Source organism: Panthera leo, chromosome A2, assembly GCF_018350215.1.
Source record: "Panthera leo isolate Ple1 chromosome A2, P.leo_Ple1_pat1.1, whole genome shotgun sequence".
Classification (NCBI taxonomy): domain Eukaryota; kingdom Metazoa; phylum Chordata; class Mammalia; order Carnivora; family Felidae; genus Panthera; species Panthera leo.
The window spans coordinates 69,951,756-69,973,234 of record NC_056680.1 but is presented as its reverse complement, the minus strand read 5'-3'; the positions used below and the strand labels follow the sequence as shown (position 1 = coordinate 69,973,234).

Genomic DNA, 21,479 nt, shown 5'->3' with positions numbered 1-21,479 from the left:
TGTTTTTCTGGTAGGTGGAATAAATTAAGGTTTTCTACTCAGATGTCTAAAACTAAGTTTTAAATGACCTTTCCCTACTTTGGTTCTTCTTCTGATAAGGGTTACCTCTCTGAAATGTGTACTTTAACGTTTATGTCTCAAAGGCACAGGGAAAGAAGGCAAGTTACAAGCCTTTTGATATAAATAAGGGAGGCTTGGGGAATGGTTAAAAGGATTGGGTGATCTTTGAACTGCCCTTAGAGTTACATTTCTAGTTTTGCAAAGATTTGTAAGGTAAGAACAGTTGCTCACAATTTCTCAAAGAATTGGATTGCAACTTAAATGACACTGTAGGTTGATCCATCTATCCATCTTTCTATAAAGGCTTTAGAAAATCCCCTCCACATACGCCCCTCAGCCCAAGAAAATTTTATTTAAGCCTAGGGGAGAGGGCCGAAAATTAAAAAAAATTCTTTTAGGCTTGGTGGTTTGGCCAATTTATAATCATGGAGCCACTTTGTAATTTTGTCTGGGACAAACAGCATACATTTTTGGCAATTTTGAGTAGCTCCTTGGACTCGACAGGTGACCTCAAAGAAGGTACAAGAATTATTACTGTCCCAAGATCCAGAGTCACAGCCAGAAGAAAGAAGTGACAATCTGCATGTCCCAGGCAGTGAGAAACTTAAGCCACGCCCTTAGACAAGCTAGAAGGCAGTAGCAATCTCTGGCGAAAAAGACCAATAACCAATGGGTGTGGGTTTGGAAAGGAACGGACATTGTGAAATTTTATTTTCCTGTAAAGACTGGGGGTTATAGACAGATGTTCATAAAGGCTTACCCTATAAGCATTCTCACCTTTACCCAGCTTTTGCCAATTTTTCCAGGCTCCCATCTGAAGCTCTAATATTTCCCAGAATTCGGCAAGAGTTTTCATTATTTTTAGTTTTAGTTGTCCCTTGGTCATTTAAGATGATAACATAGAAGTTGACCAGAAAATCTCTCAGAGTCTCCTTAACTCTGGGAAGGCTTTGAAGGTAGATATGGGAATGTCTGTAAGGCCATTTACTTGGAGGACTTTTGTTAACAGTTGTATAAAGACGATTCAGACAAAAGATAGCTAGAACGAGTACTTAAATGAAGAAAGATGGAGGAGAGCAGTAGGAATTACATAAGTCTTATATTCCTTTGTTTTAGGTACCTCTTGTTTCTTTAATTTTTCATTAGCCTTTAATGAAAAATATTTCAATGCAGCTATTTTGGAATTGTGAAACCTTTTGGATCTGGTGCATGCCAATTAAAATAAGTATTCCATTCTGTTTTTTTAATTTTAGAATTCTTATGTTTAAGTGCACTTCTTACATGATCTTATCTAATTGGAAAGTTCCAAATTCTGGATTGTTTTTAGGAAGATTTTGCCATTTTTATAGATATTTATAGTTTCTAAGGCCATAGATTTTAGACATAAAATAAGTAGGTGTGCCAGAAGGTGGCATGCCTGGCTCTTTAAGATTTAAGGATCCTATCGGCCAAGGCTTTGGGTTTCTCAAAGCCAATCTGTCACCTAAAAAGGATGTGTCACTGGGTTGTGCAGTGTTTTATAGTGTACCTTGTTGCATGGAAATTTTCTTGAGCTTGGTGGGGGAGCTAGTATCAATCCGAACCCATTCTGTGACCAACTTATCCAAACATTCAGTGTCTTCTTGAGACGTTGAGCACTCCAGCAACCTTTAAATGCTCAACCTGTGGGGTTTAAGATGGCAGCATAGAAGGATCTGAACTCATCTCTTCCCATGAACACAGCAAAGCTACAGTTACACATAGAACAGTTAGGGACCTGAAGGCTAGCTGAATAGCACCTCCACAAGGATAGAAGGGCCACATCAAGATAGGTAGGAGAGGCAAAGACATGGTCTCACAGAAACCCCATCCCAGGCATGCCCCCCCCCCCCATTCATGCAGGATCTCATAGTATGGAGCTTGTTTCTGAGGCACAAGAGTTCTCTGCCACACATCAAACATCCCAAAGCATTTGTCCTTGAAAACCAATGAGGCTTAATTCCAGGAGAACCACAGGGCTGTAGGGAATGGAAAATCTGCTCTGCGGAGTCTCATGCACAGGTTCATTCTCAACAATTTGAAAAGTGCCTAAACCATATGTGAAGGAGTCCCTCTCATTTGTTAAACTTAAAGAATCTGCCAGAGGGCCAAGAACCTGTTAGGAGCTCTTTCTGGATAGAATGGTGGGCTCCATTTTTGCATTCTCCTTTTGCTTTGTTGGTGCTGTTGCCGGCAGGCAACATTTTGGTACCCCACTTTTAGCCTGCTAATTCTGATAGGAGTGCCCTGATCCTGTGTACTGCAGCTGTGGCCAGCCCTACCACAGCTGGTGGGCATGCACAGCCCACACAGGGAACACTCCTTGAGCACCAGCCTCTGGTGGCGGGGGGCTGTGGGGAGGCGCTGTGCTTCTGGGCCTCATGGGTCTGAAACAGTCAGAGAGACAGTCCTCATCAGGCTACCACCCCCAAGACACTGTACTAACAGCAGAAACACATCCCGAGTCTTCATGTAAAAAAACCCTAGTTTCTTGTCTTGGAACCTCAGCTTGTGGGTCAGGCATCACGTTTGTCACACAAGAGGCTATAGAGGTACCCACAGGGAACATGGGCAGGGAGACACCCAAGTCCACATGGAACATTCTCCAGGATGGATCACATGTTTGGGCACAAAACAAGTTTCAGTACATTCAACAAGACTGAAATCATATCAAGCATCTTTTTCAATCACAATGGTAAGAAACTAGAAATCAATTATAGGAAGAAACTGGGAAGATCACAGATATGTTAATATTTAACAATATGCTACTGAACAACCAATGGATCAATGAAGAAATCAAAGGAGAAATAAAAATACCTGGAGACAAATGCAAATGGACGTACAACAGTCCAAACTCTGTGGAATGCTGCAAAAGCAGTTTTAAGGAGGAAGTTTGCAGCTATACAGGCCTGCCTAAAAAAACAAGAAAAGTCTCAAATAAACAATCTATACTTAAAGGAGACAGGAAAAAGAATGAATCCCAAGTAAGTAGAAAAAGGAAATAAGGGTCAGAGTAAAAATAAAGAAATAGAAACTAAAAGCACAAAAGAAAAGATCAATGAATGAATTAAAAGATCATTAAAATGTCCATACTACCCAGAGCAATCTACAGATATACTATATATAGAAAACCCTTGAAGACTCCACAAAAAAGCTGTTAGAACTAATATATAAATTCAGTAAAGTTACAGGACACAAGATCAATATACAGAAATTTGTTGAATTTCTACCCACTAATAATGAACCATAAGAAAGAAAAATTAAGAAAACAATACCACATACAATTGCATCAAAAGAATAAAATTCCTCAGGAGTAAATTTAACCAAGGAGGTGAGAGATCTGTATGCTAAAAACTGTGAGACACTGATGAAAGTAATTGAAGAAGATACAAATAAATAAAAAGATATTCTGTGCTTGTGGATTCAAAGCAATCCCTATCAAAACCCCAATGACATTTTTCATTGAACTAGAATAAATCTAAAATTTGTATGGAATCACATAAGACCCCCTCAAAAAGGCAAAGCAAGTAACCTTGAGAAAGAAGAACAGAGCTGGAGGTATCACACTCCCTGATTTCAAACTATAGTATAAAGCTATAGTAATCAAAACAGTATGGTGTTGGCATAGAAACACATAGATCAATGGAGCAAATAATAAACCCATACACATATATGGTCACTTAATTTACTACAAAGAAGCCAAGAATATAGAATAAGGGAAGGAAAGTCTCTTCAATAAATTATGCTGGGGGGGCGCCTGGGTGGCTCAGTCGGTTAAGCGGCCGACTTCGGCTCAGGTCATGATCTCGCGGTCCGTGAGTTCGAGCCCCGCGTCGGGCTCTGTGCTGACAGCTCAGAGCCTGGAACCTGTTTCAGATTCTGTGTCTCCCTCTCTCTGACCCTCCCCCGTTCATGCTTTGTCTCTCTCTGTCTCAAAAATAAATAAACGTTAAAAAAAATTTTTTTTTAAAAATTATGCTGGGGAAACTGGAGAGCCACATGCAAAAGAATGAAACTAGACCACTGTCTTACACCATATACAAAATAATTCAACCTGGATTAAAGACTGGAATTTAAGACCTAAAGCCATAAAATTCCCAGAAGAAAACATAGGCTGTGGTCTTCTATCATGTCATCTTCAAATAGTGATTATTTTCATATTTTGGCTGTTGTAAATAAAGCTGTACTGAATACAGGGGTGCATATATCTTTTCAAATTAGTATTTTCATATTCTTTGGATAAATACCCAGAAGTGGATTAACTGGATCATAGGGTAGTTATATTTTAATTTTTTTTAATTTATTTATTTTGAGATAGAAAGACAAAGAAAGAGAGAAAGAGAGAGACAGAGAGAAAGCAGGGGAGGGGCAGAGAGAGAGGGAGAGAAAGAATCCCAAGCAGGCTCCATGCTATCAGCACAGAGACAGATGGATGCCAGGCTCAAACTCATGAACCGTGACAGCATGACCTGAGCTGAAATCAAGAGTTGGACGCTTAACCAACTGAGCCACCCAGGAGCCCCAGTTATATTTTAATTTTTGGAGAAATCTCCATTCTGTTTTCCACAGTGGATTCACAGATTACATTACCACAAACAGTGTATGAGGGTTCCCTTTTCTCACATCCTGTCCAACACTTGTTATTTCTGTCTTTTTTATAATAACTGTCTAAGAGGTGTGAGGCGATATCTCATTGTGGTTTTTAATTCATATTTCCTGATAATTAATTATGCTGAACATCTTTCATATGCCTCTTGCCCATCTGTATGTCTTCTTTGGAGGAATATCTGTTCAGGTCCTCTGCCCGTTTTTAAATCAGGTTTTTTGGGGTTTTGTTGTTCACCTACATGAACTCTTCATATATTTTGGATATTCATTCCTTACTGGATATATATGACATTTTTTGCAGCAATTTTTTGGCGGGGGGTGGATGGGTGGGTGGGATCTGACTCCAAAGGCAAGGGAAACCAAAGCAAAAGTAAACAAATTGGGCTGCATCAAACTACAAAGTCTCTGCACACAAAGGAAACCATCAACAAAATGAAAAGGCACCTACTGAATGGAAGAAGATATTTGCAAACTTAAATTGGGTAGGGCTTCAAATATTTCCTGGTTCCTTTACATTCTGATTGGCTTGCACCATTCTCCCTTCAGGAATATCCACCCCACTCTCGCCCTGCATTTGTTTCTTCTGGTAACTCTCACCTTGTCAGTAGAGTATGACTCCACAGAGGACCTTGGGTTCACTGATTTTTCACTCAGGTGTGTTCTGGTTTTCCAGGGAAGATGCCATAGTTTCTATTCGTGTTCATTTTCCAGCGTTTGACACATGCATTTGTTGACCGAATGAATAAATACATGAAGATTGGCTGGGAAACCCGCCTTTAGCAGCTTAAAGCCATCCTGAAATGTGGCTCTAGCCACCTTCAAGTAATGTTAATAAAGCCAGAGTAAAATGCTGGCCTCTGACTGTGGGTGTTAGTTGAGGTTTTGACATGGAGCGCATGGTACAGAGGCGATAAGACCTGTCCTCTGCAAAGAACAAAGCTAATGTATTGGAAATGCATGCACTTAAGACTCATTAGCAGGTACCTGTGACTCTTACTTCATGGGAACTAATGTTTCATCTTGAACAGCCTTTCAGAAACCCAGATTACTTCATTTTCTCATTTCCCTTTTAATACTGCTGTCTCTGGGGGTTTTGTGAAAAAGCCTAACGAGCAGTTTGAATGGCAACCCAGGCATCTCGTTGTGATGACACTGTCTCTGTTGCTGCCTCCCTATGAAGGAGGGCTGTGTCTGCTGCTCCTACATCCCGTGGCTTCTCCTACAGCTGTCACTCCCTGGAAGGATACAAGACTTTAATCTCTGATGTTTCCCACCTACGAGGTAGAAGGGAAAATTAGAGATGTTATCTGAATAATTAATTCAAGCCTCAGATGGAAAAAAAAAAAGATTTTTTTCTAAAATATCCAGATCATTGAGACTCCTGTGTTCTATTTATCTGGGTAGGTGGCTTATCTTTTAACTAATTGAAATGGCAGCAAGTGCTCTTGAATATATTACCGTATCATTGAGACCCACGACTTCTAGGCATCAGCTTAAGAGTGGAAAATGTCTTAGCCAGACAATAATCATCTAGTTCGCCTTCTGGAGATTGCCACAGAGAATCAAATTAAATGGTCTTCTCACTGAATTTAATGTAAACCTATACCATACTATTGAGCAAAGATTCCCCGTGGCTGGGAATTGTTGGGAGAAGCACTGTGTCAGCTGTAGCTTTTGTGTATCACAGACAAGCTCAGGTGATGGTCCCAGGCATCCAAACAAGAGACGGACTAGGAGAAAACCATTCTATTCCTTTAGTCTGGAAAACTGAAAACACTGTCTAAAATCCCCAGCAGACTCTAGCTTTTGTCCATGATTCCAAGGTTCCTAGCAGCCTCAGTTGATTATCCCTTCTCCTTAGTTCTGAAAAATCAAAAAAAGGTGAATTTGTATGACAAATGTCGGAAGGGATTCTCTGTGAAAGATATTCAAGAATTTCAGCAGTGTGTCATGTTTGAAAAAGGGATGGCTAAGTGTTTCTTTTCTCTTAATATTCTTTTAGAACTAAGCAAGACACACATGAGAAGTCAAGTAGGGAACCCAGTTATCTGGATAACCACAGCCTGAATGCCAGTTCCCAATCCACTCTGGCCATAATCTTAGTGATGCCTCCCCCAGTGCCATCAGAGCTGAATAACGAATCCTACTTTTTGTTTTCAAAATAGAATTCTTCCTTCCTTTTGACATTTCCATAAATAACCGGTAACAAAGTAATATGGTACTTATCTAGGTCACTTGATTTGCTGTTTTGACCATGGGGATATCCTGATGCTGTGGGAACTTTCAAGGGACTTTCGCAGGTCTAGACACTTGTCCATTTAGTTGCGGTTCACTTAAAATGCAACGCTTTGTCTCTGCTCTTGTATTAACTCTCCTATAGATGTTCAAATCTTGATGGAGATGCTGGTGGGTTGATTTTTCTCCCTATCGTTCCAACTTTCCCAATCATATTATCTTAAATCACTGAAGGGGCTCCCGGGTGGCTCAGTCAGTTAAGCGTCTGACTCTTGGTTTCGGCTCAGGTCATGATCTCACAGCTTCGTGGGTTCAAGCCCCGCATCGGGCTCTGTGCTGGCAGCATGGAGCCTGCTTGGGATTCTCTCTTTGTCATTCTCTGCTCATCCCCCACATGCACTGTCTCTGTCTCTCTCAAAATAAATAAATAAATAAACTTAAAACAATAAACTAAATCACTGAAGATAGGCCTCATCCTTTTTAATAGCATCAGTTCTTAATTATTTCCTTCTTCTTCCAAAGGATATCTCTTGATTTAAACCATCTCTACCGGCTCTTGTATTATAGCCTGGGTGCTGAACTGGTACAACCTGGTGTGGCTAAGAGAATGAGTGACAGCTAGCATTGGATTTGAATAGCCTGGACTGGAAATATCAGGAGTGGGCACAATGAGGGGAGGAGAGGGACTTGGGAAGGAATGTCTCACCCAGGACCCCATCTGGGATGTGAACTGGCCGTGCCACTTCTCAAGTTAAGGGAGAGGCATAAGTATGACACAGAAGGGAGAAACCAGATGCATTTATGTTGCCAGATGTGATCTATGTTTGCCTCTTTATTACTGCTCTAAGTTGTCTTCCAAAAAAATGGTCTCACGTATGAATGCTGAATTAATACCAGCTATGGATGTGTTCATCTGGGGCACTTTGATAGCAAAAGGAAATGCTGCTGTGGCTGGTTCAGCACCCCTGTATACTGATCGTGGACCATCCTGGGTCATGTTCCCCAGGATTGGCACTTCTGTTAGAGCTGCAGTCCAGGGTGGTGCCTTCCTCCGTCCTGACGGGTGATCTAAAAAAGCCATGTTGATGACCACCTATCCTCCTGAGGGGAGAGCTGTGCATGTCTATATACCTGGCCGGTAGTTCCTCTAGGACCTTGGCAGAAACTGTCTGCTGTGTTCCTTCTGCCCAAAGGACAGTGTTCAGAATCACAGTACTCATGAAAGCACAATGTAGGGGAGTCCCCCACTACTCCTTCCTGTCTTCAAAAGCGCTCAGTGTCCCCCAAAGAGCCTCTCTCCTTACCTGGGCTTTCTTGGCCTTAAAGTCGGTCTTGATTCTGCTCCAGCCTCACACCCCCCGCCCCCTCCCTGCTCCTGCTCTGCATACCCTCTGCTTCAGACACACTGGTCTTTCAGTCCCTGGACACACGTGGGCAGTCTTTGTAACTCTCTTCACGCCTTTCCATATGTTCTTTCTGCCTAAAACATTTCTAAGTCTTATTTCCTTCCCTAACAAAATGAGTAATTACCTTCCTATCCTGCAAATCCCTCTAAACTTGTTTCTTTGTCACCCTATATTAAAATGATTAATTTATGTATCTTCTCACCACTAGATAGTATCCAGCTCATAACATATGCCTCATCTCCGGTGTGGTACAAGCTACACTGTATGTGCCCACATGTGTTTAAATTACATATTAGTTAGCCATCATATACCATTGGTGAAGTTACTTTGCACTATAATGGTACAGAATAGCCTTTGTACTGTATTCTATGGCAAAATAAGATTTCAAATACAGTACGTTCCAGAAAACCAATCCAATTCAGTTTGTATTGACGTAAATGTTGGCAAAGCTGTGAAAATGAAGGATGGGAAAATCCTGACATTTATTTTTCCTGATTAGTTCTGAGGAGCAAAGTGTCCCAGGGCACATGTTATTAAGTGATTCAGTGTCCCCGACAATAAAATTAGGCACAAGTACCACTTGCCTTAGATGCACTGACACTGCCAGACTCCAGAGCGAATGCAAGGACCACGAGATCCCAGTGGAAATAGGCCACACACGGTGATGTCCATGGTCTCCATGACTGTGCCTCCTTCATTTACACACTCCCCTCAAGGACCCCCTCAAGGACCCCCTCAAGAACCTTGTTCCTTTACCTCTCATCCTTCCATGAGACTTAGAGCCTCGGTTGCAGATGGCACTGTGGGTTTAACTTAAAGAATCATCTGATGAAGGTGCTCCCTACAGGTGGACTTGGCTTTCAGGATTGATGTAGTATGGGCTTCCCCAGACATAGCAGGCTCCTTGCCCCTAGCTCTCCTCTCACTGATGCAGGCTGATGTTTCTAAGGTGAACAGACTGTATCCTTCCCCAGATAAAAAATCTCCTGTGGCCCTTCCTCCAAGGGAGGAGGTCCTATGTCTTGGTGTGTTGTGGGACCCTCTCCCCTCTCACCCCTTGGCTTCCCCTCAATCCACTGGTATGCCAGTGGTATGCTTGTCAAGCTCTGCCTTTTTAAAAAAATATAATTTATTGTCAAATTGGTTTCCATACAACACCCAGTCTTTATATACAGAGCTCCTTCTGCTTAGATTGGATTTCCCTCTGCCCAGGTCCAGTTGGTGACCTTCCCACTTCTCCTTCCAAACACGGAGGCTCTGTTCTCCCATCTGGAAGGTTATTTCCAGCATCTCTCTCCCTCCCACAAGGACCTTGCCTACCTCTCCTGTTGTGGTCCTTGTTGTTGTTTCAGAGTTGACTGCTTAAATGCTTGCCTCCTGTGCAAAACTCTTTGAGGGTAGGAGCACTGTTTAATCCATCCCTCTGTGCATACTCAATAATTGGTGCAATGTTTTGTACACACTAATGATTCAATAAACATCTGCTCATTGAATGGGCTAAAGGAAGGAAGAAACCAAAGACAGTTTTTTACTTAAAAATCTGACCAACTCTGCTGGACCCAGCCTCCCAGGGGGTGCCACAACTTAAGAGAGCATCTCTATGGCGCCCTGAGCCTCCGCAACAAATAATAAGGTATTTGAGGATTAACTTCAATAAGGATGCAAACTTAGCACCTCATTTCAATCCTGCAGAAATGTCCTTTTTAGAACTATATTCATTGCCTGACCACACTGACGATTAGTCAGCAAATCTGAACAGGATTGTGAACAGAGGAGCAAAACACACCATGGCTTACATTCTTTGCAAGCTTGATGCTCCCTCCTGAGTAAGGCAGTGGGGTCCTAGCCTGGGTTCCAGGCGTGGCTCCCCTGCTCACATGCTGTGCCCAAGGCAGGCCACTGCCCTTCTAGAGCAGCAGGAGGGACTGGACACGATCCCACCACTCACTCTGGGGGTCTCTGTGACTTGGTTTTATGGGTCAGGTTTGTTAGGCAGGTGGCGGTGCCCTGGGTGTGGAAGAGACACAGTGACCTTGCTTGGCACAGCAGCCCTGTGTGGCTCCAGGAATGGAGTTGTGGTGGTCGGGGGTGTGGTTTACGGCTGCCCAGTTCCACAGCCTCGTTGCTCCCTCGCACTCCCACCGGGGGGCTCCCAAGTGGTCAGTGGGGTCCCTGGGGCTTGGGCGCCATGACCTGCTGGGAGTGACACTGTGGTTCTGGGAAACGAGAGCATATTCTTTGCTTTGGCATGTGTCAACACCTAAAGAAGGGACCTTTCCAACTTGCATCAAGATGAGACTCTCCTGAGGAAGACAAGGACATGTCTGAGATCGAAAAGGGAAAGGCATCTGTGCATTTCTATTCATTCTCTGTCTCTTGTCAGTCTGTCCATCTGTCTGCCAATCTTTCTCTCTCACAAAGACACACACACATACACACACACAGAGGAAGACCACTTTCAGCGATGTCTCTTTTCAAGTAGATCAGGAGATGCTTCCCTTAAATAACATGGGACGGCCCCCCCTTGCCTCCTAACTTCCTCTCTCTCCTTACCCTGTCCCCCTACCCCTGCCCAGACTTTGACAGCTTTGTTATTGAACACCTTCAAGCATAAATCTCCCAAGTGGCCCAGATTTGCACCAAGAATTCCAGATTTGACTGAAATGGTGACAGGTACATATCCTCAAAGCACGGCCGGGCCTCCTGCTCACCTCTCTTACATACAAGCTGCAAGAATGGCATTAGAGCAACAAGAAACAAAGACGTCCCTCTGCCACCATCACTGGGGGCCCCAGAAAGAAGTGCGGGTGGGAGCTGTTCAACTCTCTTAAACCTATTGTTGGATTTTTTTTTCTGTTAGGGGTAAGGCTTTTTGTGTTCCTAAAATAATTCATTTGACTGTCATTTTAACAAGTCCCTTGTCTGTTAAATCATGACTTCCTATGTGGATATTCCTTGACTTAGTTTGATTTGCTTATTAAAATTTCTTCCGCCTAATGTTCCCTTCCAGCCGGCAATGTGTGGGATTCTATTTCTTCTTCAAAGAAAAGGAGCCCACACAATTTAGTTTATGTAATTCTGTGATATTCCTCTGCACAATGGCCACCACAAAACACAGCTTTTTCAACACATGGCTTCGAGGCTTAAAACACAGTTTTGAGGCACAGTCTCAGGGACAGGTGTCAGGAGCTAAAGAGTTGGATAGAGATGGTAATATTGCAGCTACCTCCTACTTTCCTCCTCGGAAGTGCTTGGCCATTTGATGATCTGTCAGATCAGCCACCTCTGTCCTGTGAGCAAACATGCGAATGTACAGGCTAGACTTGGATCTCAGGATGTGAGATGCAGAAGGGGACCCAGGGTTGGGACCTCATCCCCACCTCTCCCTTCTTACCAGTGTCATTCAGGAGCCTGTCATGGGGATTCTGGACAACAAGCCTTGTGCTTTAGGCAAAATAGGCACTGAGAAGGGTTCCTGAACTCAAACAGCAAAGCATCATGTCATGGGTCTGCAACACAGAGGCAGATACGCCCCATCCCGAACCATCCACTCACTCATTCATTCATCCGACAGAACATCTACCGAGCACTCACTACCTTCTCACCAGGCACCACTTTAGCTGGAAATGCAGATCCAGAAGAGCTGGGCAAGGCCCGTGTTCTTTTGGCACTTGCTTATTAATAGAAGGGAACTGATAAGAAATAAGTAAGACCGTTGCAGATAGAACAGGTCATTCAGGCTCTGGTTTATCTGCATCAAGGCCGGACAGAGAGATGTGGGATTGGGAATAGGAACTGAACTGAGAGCAGGAGGTTTGGAGCATAAAGGGTGGAATAAGCCCAGGGGGCTTTTGCATGTGGTCAGAAGGAAACACAGCTAAACACAGCCCCAAATAGACTTTTTCTATTATAACCTTGACTTGCGTCAAAAACTTGTGCGAGAATCTGCCACTGTTTGTGATTTTAAAGTTTTTTAAAAGATAATGTTCACCACATCCTGTGGTATTCTCCATGTAAAGTCTAAAGTGAAGCATTTTATTAAGAACCTGGAGGGAGCAAAAATTCTAATATTCTGATCATGAGAACTATGCTTTCTTTATGTCTTCTTGGTTGTCAAGAAGATCAGAGGAATATTTGAATCAGTTTCTGCAACTATATCTGCCCAGGTTATAATTTGGAGAGAGTGTTCAAGATTGATAAAAGCGCCCACTTCAGTCACACAGAGCAGGCTCACATCCCCATTTCCTACTGTAAGAGGACCTTGGGAATGTTTATTAACCACCTTTCTGAGCTGAGTTTTCACCGACAAGGGAGGGGTGATACTCAGGAGGTTTCTAATGTGATAATGCACCACGCTCCCAGCATAGAGTAAATGCTCATAATTATTATCCTTTTCCGTATTGCTACTTTGCAATTTCTGTCAGGTCTCTATTCCTCTATTTCCCTGTACGTTTCTTTTGTTGCAAATTTTCTCAAATCCATTGTAGAAAGAGACAAGTTACATGTAAATTTTTTTTAAGTTCCATTACCCCCTGATGGCAAAACCAGAGCTGAGAGTAGGATAAAAAAGCTTCAGGCATGTACTTGCTCAAAATAAAATCTGTTCCTGAACTCAAAAAACTGTTATGGTCCTTCTTCCAGCTAAATAATGCCAGTTTCTATAACCTCGTCTCATATACTTTAATGAGGTTTCCTTCAGGGCCTGTGTTTTCCACTCACTGTTTTTGATTTCTTAGTGTAGAGGCAATTTTTAAGAATCATTTTCTCTATTGTAGATATGGCTTTTGTCCACTTTCTTTTCATTTCTGAGATGGTACTCACTCACGGCTTTATATATTCCAAAACAGAAAAGCTATTAATGACTTTGTCAGTTAGAAATTGACAAAGCAGAATCTTTTGTCTCCCTGTGTTCTGAAAAAAAAAATCTATGATAACATGTCCCTTCCCTAGAAGTGACAATTTTTTCCTTTAAGATTCCATCTCCTTACAGAAGGTTTTGTTTTTGCTAATCTACTATAGTGCATAAGAATAACTTAAAACATTAAACATGCAAGGCCGGCCCAAGATTTTTTAAAAGTCCAAGAATATATCACTTAATTAAAAACATTTTAACAATTTTGAGTTATTTAAGTTGGAAAGCAAAACAAGTAAACAAAATATCATTGTTGGATCCTTGCTGCACATAGGAAAACAGCCAGCAAATGCAAGCTTACTCCCTATGAAGTAGGTCACAATGTGATAGATTGTTCTCAGCGGCTCACACATTGGATTCACTTTTTCAAGGGTCAGTTAAAATCTATGCTTAACATAGCCCACAACCAGAGAGCCTTGATTACAACCAATAATTGGAAAATTACAGTGTTGCTGAAACTGTGACTAATATTCTCTTGGTTTCTTATCAGTGTCTGTTACTCTTCACCCAGGCAAGAGAAAATAAAAGACACTTGAATTACTTAGTGGGATGGAGAAAAAACTGGAAGCAATTTAGTGATACTGTTAAAATCCTCCTCATACAGAGAATGGGAAAGCCACTCCTCTTTGCAGGGATGGAGGAGAAGTCAGGTCTCTGTCCCGTGAGATTTGCCTTAGCAATTAGGAAGAATTGCGAGATGGTAAAACAGTGGAATCACTGTCTGGGAAGAGAGTGGTCTTTTATCCACGGCCATTTAAAAACAGGACAGATCCACCTCTATCTCCCATGGTTCAGATGTGAAGGGAGAATGATTAAATTATTTCTTCCACCCGGATGAGTCTATAGTGTGAGCTAGGAACACTTGTGAATGCCCGGGAAAACACAGCCACAAAGGAATCGCACGTTGGGAATCAGCTATCCACCTGCTGCGTTCCAGAGGCAGCTGTCGTGAGTCTTTAACGATAACACCTGTTTAGGGACATGATGGCATTTAGTTTTATGTTAGCCTTTGTACATAACTTTTTGTCTCTATTTTCTTCTCTCTCTGCACTATCTACTAACTTGTCATGTCTTTCTGTATTTTATCTATTTTTAATGGCAAACTTAAACACTTTCTGCAAAAAGAAATGACATGATTGAAGAAAATCCGTCATATTAATTAAAGTTTTGAAGTTCTGCGTGTGTGTGTGTGTGTGTGTGTGTGTGTGCACCAGGAATCATGCCAGTTCCAGGGGATATAAAGAGCAGGGAACACTGGCTTCAAGTCTTCACAGCATAGGGATGCACATGAACAGGTCAACTAGCAATAATACAGTAAGGATCTCTGCAGGGGAAGGGGATTCCTGTGGGATCAGGGAGCAGAGGCCCATGTTTTCAGGAATGGGAAAAGGCTGGAAGGAGAGGTTATAGCAGAGTTGGTGCTGGAGCGTAATCTTGAAGCATTTCTGCTGCAAGTACAAATGGAGAGAATGTGGGCAAAGACAGGGATGGGAGAGTGCAGCCTTCAAGGAACAGCTCCGAGGGCGCCCTTCTTATTCCAGGTAAATGCCATTATTCCAATCAAGTAAATTACTGACAAATGTCTTCCTTGACTAATGTTTCCTTGTATGCCTTAGTTCCCACCACGTGGACAGGGATCACTGGTGTAACTTGACAGTTTCAGGAGAGTTGCCTGGTTTCCAGGGAATTCTGATAAAAATACCACAGCAGAAGTGTCTTCAACAAAAGAAAAGCTCTCTATAATCTCTTTTGAGGCCGTGACTGATACTATGTCAATAAAAATCCCTCTGCCTCAACATTAATGCATAAATACCCTTTTTCAAACACAAACTTTTCAGATAAAGGGATGCTCCCCTCCAAAAAATTGGTATGATACCTTTACAAATACACTAGACTGTTTAATGTTTGGAATTTCAGTTTTGTGATTAAACCTGCAGGGCCATGACTAGAAACGATTTGTGGGTTTGTTGCAGGAGGATTTAAGTATGAGGGCTCTGGGGATGGTGTGAGGGGACCCTTGGCCAGTGAATGAGCCTGGCCAACTGCCCAAGACCTGTGTTTCAGTGAGGCTTTTTTAGTAAAGCAATATCAGTAGTATTTTAGTAGCAGATTTTCATTTGTTGAGTACTCACTATGCTAAGGGCTTGATTTGCATTATCTCATTAAGTTCTGACAACAGCCCATTTACAAATGGTTACTGAGGACCAGAAGGATTAATTAAGTAAATCGTCTCAGGATACACAGGTTGGAACTTGGTAGGTGCTGCACCAACTTTGGTTTAACTTGCAATTATATTCTTGAGTATTTAATTCCTAGTTGCTTTTAATCTCCATAATAATACTTTAAGATGTTATCAGTCCACATGAAGTTTATATAAACTGCAGAAATCTTATGCTCTAGCAGCAGCCTTTCTTTGTTGGAGATTTACAAAGGTCTCTGGACAAAGCCCCTGGAGGATGGTCAGGTAACTGAGGTCTCTGAACTGCCCAAAAGAGCCCAGGGCACCTGGGAAGTGCACAGATAGCTCATGCTTCCTGGGCTTTGCCAGTCTTCCTGACAGGAAGACTGGTTTCCAGGTGACACTGGGGTCTGTCCATGTTCATACTGTCGTAATGACAAGCATTTAAAAAAAAATGACCACATGGTACCAATAGTGTGATGAGATGCTTTCTGAAGTCTGGCTTTTCTGCCTATGGTAAATTGCATGGTTACCGCCAGTGGGGCCAGAAGAATGCCTAACAAGAGACTCAAATAATGAATGACTAGGCATGCCACATGGCCATTAAGGACCGAGACACAGAATGCCAACACTGTGCTTCATCAGGTTAATGGACTTTTTACAAGTGCCCTGTTCTTGGAAGATGGAAAAAGTGCAGGCCTAAATTGCTGCTAAATAGACTTATGTAATCCAAAGAGTAGACTGTTGCTGAGGCCTGGTCCTCATGATGTGTAAACAAAAAGTCAGGAACTTGCATTTGATTGATGTGTGTAATAAGTAACTGCCCCTGGGATCTAAACTGCATGACTCAACACATTTTTAGGCCTTAATCTTCTCTTGAAAACAAAAGTGTTATTAGTTGTAGAATAGCATGTACTTTTATAGCCAGGAACCCCAAAAATGTACATTTAAATCCCAGTTTCAATATACTTTGATGGAGTCAGAACACTTGCTTGTTTCAAAAAAGAATACCTTGTGCGAGTTCGAAAGGATGTTTTTTCCCCATGTTTTAAAAGCTACAAACAACCCAGCTATTGCGGAGTATCGGCTCAGCTCACATGGAATGCTCAATGTAGCAAATGATTAAAAAAAAAAATGCATTTTTTCTCATCAGATACAATGGCTTCTACAATAACGTTGGCTCCAAGGGAGACATGGTCCTCTGAGATTGGATTTTGTTGGAAATTATGGTGTTTGAAGATTACTAAGGTATCAGAGGTCCTTAATAGAAATCTCAGATGACCGGGACATTCTGTAGGATAGAGAGTTGTAATGCAAGACTGGTGGCCTCACCCAGCAGGGACCGCCTCTAATTCCGGGTTGTGTATAGGGTGTCGAAGGCTGCAGGGATCACTAAAATATTCAGTGATAATAACCATAATCAACCCTAAAGAAGGATAAAATTGGATCCAATTGAATTGATGCTGGATTTCTCAAAGGACGGCACTCTGGGGGGCAGTCACACCGCCGGGGCCATTTGGTCCTCCTAATCCCTGTGGGCTAGAAGGAGCGGGGAGAGACAGACCCCAGCAGAGCATGGAAAAGCATGGCCCCTCGGGGAGCTTGCATTTTTGTTCTTGCCATCCCTGTGTAAACCCTGAGGAAGATGCTTTGTGTCGTATTTCAGATCTCCCTTGGAGAGCAGCTCTCTCACAGCCCATCTCTCCCAGCATATACTTCTTTCCCTGGGAAGACAGTGATTGTGGAGCCGGCATCTTCCACCCCTGCTCATTGTCTGTTTTCCCCCACAGAATCTGTACCAGAACAGGTTTTTAGGCCTGGCCGCCATGGCATCCCCATCTAGAAACTCCCAGAATCGCCGCCGGTGCAAGGAGCCACTCCGTCACAGCTACAACCCTGGCCAGTTCCACAGCATGGCCATCAGGACCGGCCCCCACGGCACCGTCACCATCCCCCGCTCCACCAGCGACACCGACCTGGTCACCTCAGATAGCCGCTCCACACTTATGGTCAGCAGCTCCTACTACTCCATAGGACACTCTCAGGACCTGGTGATCCACTGGGACATCAAGGAGGAAGTGGATGCTGGAGACTGGATCGGCATGTATCTCATTGGTGAGTAGGACAGCACTTAGCCAGACTCGCTGACAGAGTGCTGCAGACAGAATGGTCTTGGCCATGTGGGTCAGGTGGTCAATGAGCGTAGCATTCACAATGCACTTTTAGGTATGCTTTAATATTTCAACAGACTCCATACTTTAATTAAAGTGCACAATTTACAACCAAATGTGTTATACACCAAATTCTTTTTTTTTTAAGTTTATTTATTTATTTTGAGAGAGAGAAAAACAGAGCACACAAGTGAGGGAGGGGCAGAGAGAGAATGAGAGATAGAGAATCCCAATCAGGCTCCTCCCTGTCAGCGCAGAGCCTGATGCGGGGCTTGAACTCACCAACTGTGAGATCATGACCTGAGCCGAAGTCAAGAGCCGGACTCCTAACCGACTCTTAACCCAACCCAGGCGCCCCTGTACAGCAAATTCTAACACACTGGAGACCCATTCACTAAGGCTTCTCTTACCATCTCTATTCAGTGGAAGAAAACCATGAGTTAGAAGGGCCAGCTATGGTTGAACACAAATGTTATTACCATTTGCAAGTATAGACGCTCTTGTAATTATGAATAAGTTAATATCAAAAGCCTGTTTTCAAGTCCGTATGTTTATAACACCAAAGCAACACCATATACACAAGCAAAGGACACACATCTCTACGGAGGGGGTTCTACTTTGTTTCCAACGTAATCATGTGCCTCTTTTCACCTGTTCTTTGACCATTCTTACTGCTTTGTATTCAAAAGATGTAACGGGCTTCAGTGGACAGTGACAGCAAGCAGACCGCAGGCTGGGAACAGTGATGGTTGAGAGGAAAATGGCCACACAAGTCTGTGTGCTGCAGAAAACAGACCTCACAAATTTGAAATCCCATGAAAAAATGTATTTGATCTATTTTACATGATAGAATTGAGTGTGTTAGAAATTGATGCATTTATGCTGGTTAACTGGCAAGCAGAGGTGTGGTTGCTGGGTGGGGGAGGGGAGTTGCTCAAGTCAGGCACCAAGTTCAAGGGAGACCAGGCCTTCTGCCATCAGTCTGTGCAAGGAGCAATTTACGCATTCTGACACACAATGCTGATTTAACATGGAATATCACAGAACCCAGTGGATTGTTCTAAGTATTTTGCAACCTGGACTGTTTTTCTGATAAACTAAAGGGGATCTTATCTAACTAACTAGCTGTGAGGGAAATATTTTTAGATCTCTTAACGGCTTTGCAATCAGCTTGGCTGATGTATTTACAATATATGCATTATTGTAAAGATGGAGAAACATAGTTTTTTAAATTTGTACACAAGTAATGGTTACTAGCTAAGTTGGACTTAGGTAAAATTGAATTTGCTGAAAAAATAGTTCTTGTGTAAAATTGTTTGGATACCATCAATCTAACACAGAGCTTGCAAAATAACAGCCCACCAAGCATATTTTTAGTCCACATTGTTTTAAATTTGATAAGTTATCAACATTGAAAAATGTAGAGATTTCACATTGAAATCCAAATTTCTAGCTTCTTTCACAAAAGCCTTCAATTTGGCAGACTGAGCCTGTAATTCTACTTGGCTTTAGTTTGCTAAAGTTAAGCATTAACTGCCTCATTTAGCCTGGTCTGCACCCTTTAGTTTTGCCACAGTCTCCCTCCCACCCATCCCTACTTTCATTGTGAAATGTTACTTGTTTAGCACCTTAGGCAATTAGGGTTTTGGCCCCAGATCTAGTTTTGAACCAGCTCTTTGAAGCTGTACCTTCCTGCAGTGGTGAGTCCTGTTGTCATTCATTCATTCATTCATTCATTCAGGGAACCATTGGAGGAGGAGAGTGTTTTGTGGGGAAGGTGAGAAATCCAAAGACATTCATCCAAGATGAAGGAATGGGCAGATCTGGAGCTCAGCCCTAGATCCAGGCTGTGGGTGGAGGTTTGGGGTAACTGGCACCCCAAGAGTCAATTAAGTCATTGTGGATTGTGTAGAAAAGAGGACCGGAACACCTCTGTCAGAGGGACGGACAGGAAAGGTGCTCACAAAGGAGGTGGAGGAAGGATGGAGACTTAGACCACGTCACAGAAGTCAAGAGAAAGTGGCGGAGGAAGGAAGGGGCAGTCAGCAGCATCAAATGTCGTAAAACTCTAGGAATGAATAAGATCTGGTGTTAACATGACATTCTGATGGAGACAAAAGTAAACACAGCTCGTCATCTTAGGATCTTAACTTGACAGTTTGCTCTTCTCATAGTAGCTGCACATATATAACTGTGAAGTTATTTAATGCAGAACGCCAACACTTTCGGCAACATAGCATTTCAGAAATAATTTCCAAATCCAAAATTATCTGTGTGCCTTAAGAGTTCATAATTTGTAGGTCCTTAGTAACGTGTCTGTCAGATTTGCAGTGTCTTGCCAAAGATCGAATCACCATTCTAGGCCTAAAGATTTAGAGATGATGATTTCTTTTAATCTGTCATTTCACCACTGAAGAAATGGCGATGCAGTGGCTCCCAAGGCCACACAGCTGCCCTCGCCTGGTGGCAGACCCCATGCTGCCCATAGGAACATCTCAGTGGAATCTGGTATGGTATCATTCCACGCCAGTGGACAACCTGTCCACGTGAGGCCAGGTTTGTGATGCTTTTAGCTCTGGCCTCTAGAGCTCCAGGAATACACGACTTTTCTTCTGCCATAGAGAGTGAGACACCTGCATGTGGACGGGCACGTGTGGCCCTCTCACCAACACCAGTGCTGTCCTTAGCCAGGAACCCAGTGATGGGACAGTGACAGTAGCATTACCGTTATTATCCGTGAAATCCAATTTGGTTGCCCTCCTTTATGAGTGGCCATGAGCTCGATATGGAGTAACGAAGGATTCTCTCTCCTGGTGACACAGAATGGGGAAAGATCATGTGGTTTCAGTGACAGCTTGACCTCGTTTAGAATTCTATCCTGCCACTGGCCAGATGTATGGCCCCAGACAAGTACTGTCATCAGAGCTCTAGGTTTCTTATCTCCAAAACAGAGGGGAAAACATAACTTTCTTCTCAGGATCATTGAGCAGAATTGATGAGACACTGCACATTTACTGCCCGTTGATCAATACTTCATGTCTTGATCTACCTTGTCAGGGAGCTCTATTCTCTGGATGTGTGATAGCAAATTACCTTAATTCCCAGGCTTCGTTCAGCCTAGCCTTCACCCTTAGATGGGTACTCAATCGTTGTAACTGTGCACTATAGACAAAAGCTTCTTACCAAACCAATAGGAACATGGAAACAGATTTTAAAGTTCAGTAAATGGGAAGAAGGTCATCACCTGGTCAAAAATAAGTACATAGAAGCATGTTTATTAGAAATCGGCATTTCCAGAAAATAGTTCTGCCGTTATTCATTTGAAAATGCCTACTTGACTTTGACAAATAAAACCTAATTATTTGTGAGTTCTATATTTAGGGTTAGAGAGTCAGCAATGCCCATGGCTTACTCATACTAAGGGAACAGTCTTGTATAATTGAGTTAGGATACATAAGTTGGAGGATACAACTAATACCTCTAGTCATTAGAATGCTAAGTCAATGAGAATGTATCTATTCAAGTATTTTTCACCTCTTCATCTCACATTCATGTTAAAATAATATTTAAAATCTTAAAACCCTCTTTAGGACTATCAGTTTTTTAAAAAATAACCATTCCTTTGACTCTGTTGGAAGCAGCCCTTATTAAAACTGCTTAAACATGGAATAAATGTGTAATTAAAATTATGAAAATATTGGGACACCTGGGTGGCTCAGTCAGTTAAGTGTCTGACTTCAGTTCAGGTCAGGATCTCACAGTTCAGTTTGTGAGTTCAAGCCCTTGTTGGGCTCTGTGCTGACAGCTTGGAGCCTGGAGCCTGCTTCAGATTCTGTGTCTCCCTCTCTCTCTGCCCCTCTCCCCCCCCCCCCCAAAAAAAAATAAATGAA

At 42.6% G+C, this 21,479-nt stretch overlaps 1 protein-coding gene across 1 annotated transcript in view; it reads left to right on the top strand.

Moving 5' to 3' along the window:
- The window catches only part of HECW1 (HECT, C2 and WW domain containing E3 ubiquitin protein ligase 1), a 401,044-nt gene that overhangs the window by 147,184 nt on the left and 232,381 nt on the right, over nt 1–21,479 (top strand). Inside the window, exon 6 of the mRNA XM_042914353.1 lies at nt 17,209–17,533. Within this exon, the coding sequence (XP_042770287.1) occupies nt 17,209–17,533 (325 nt within the window). The remainder of the gene's footprint in view (nt 1–17,208; nt 17,534–21,479) is intronic.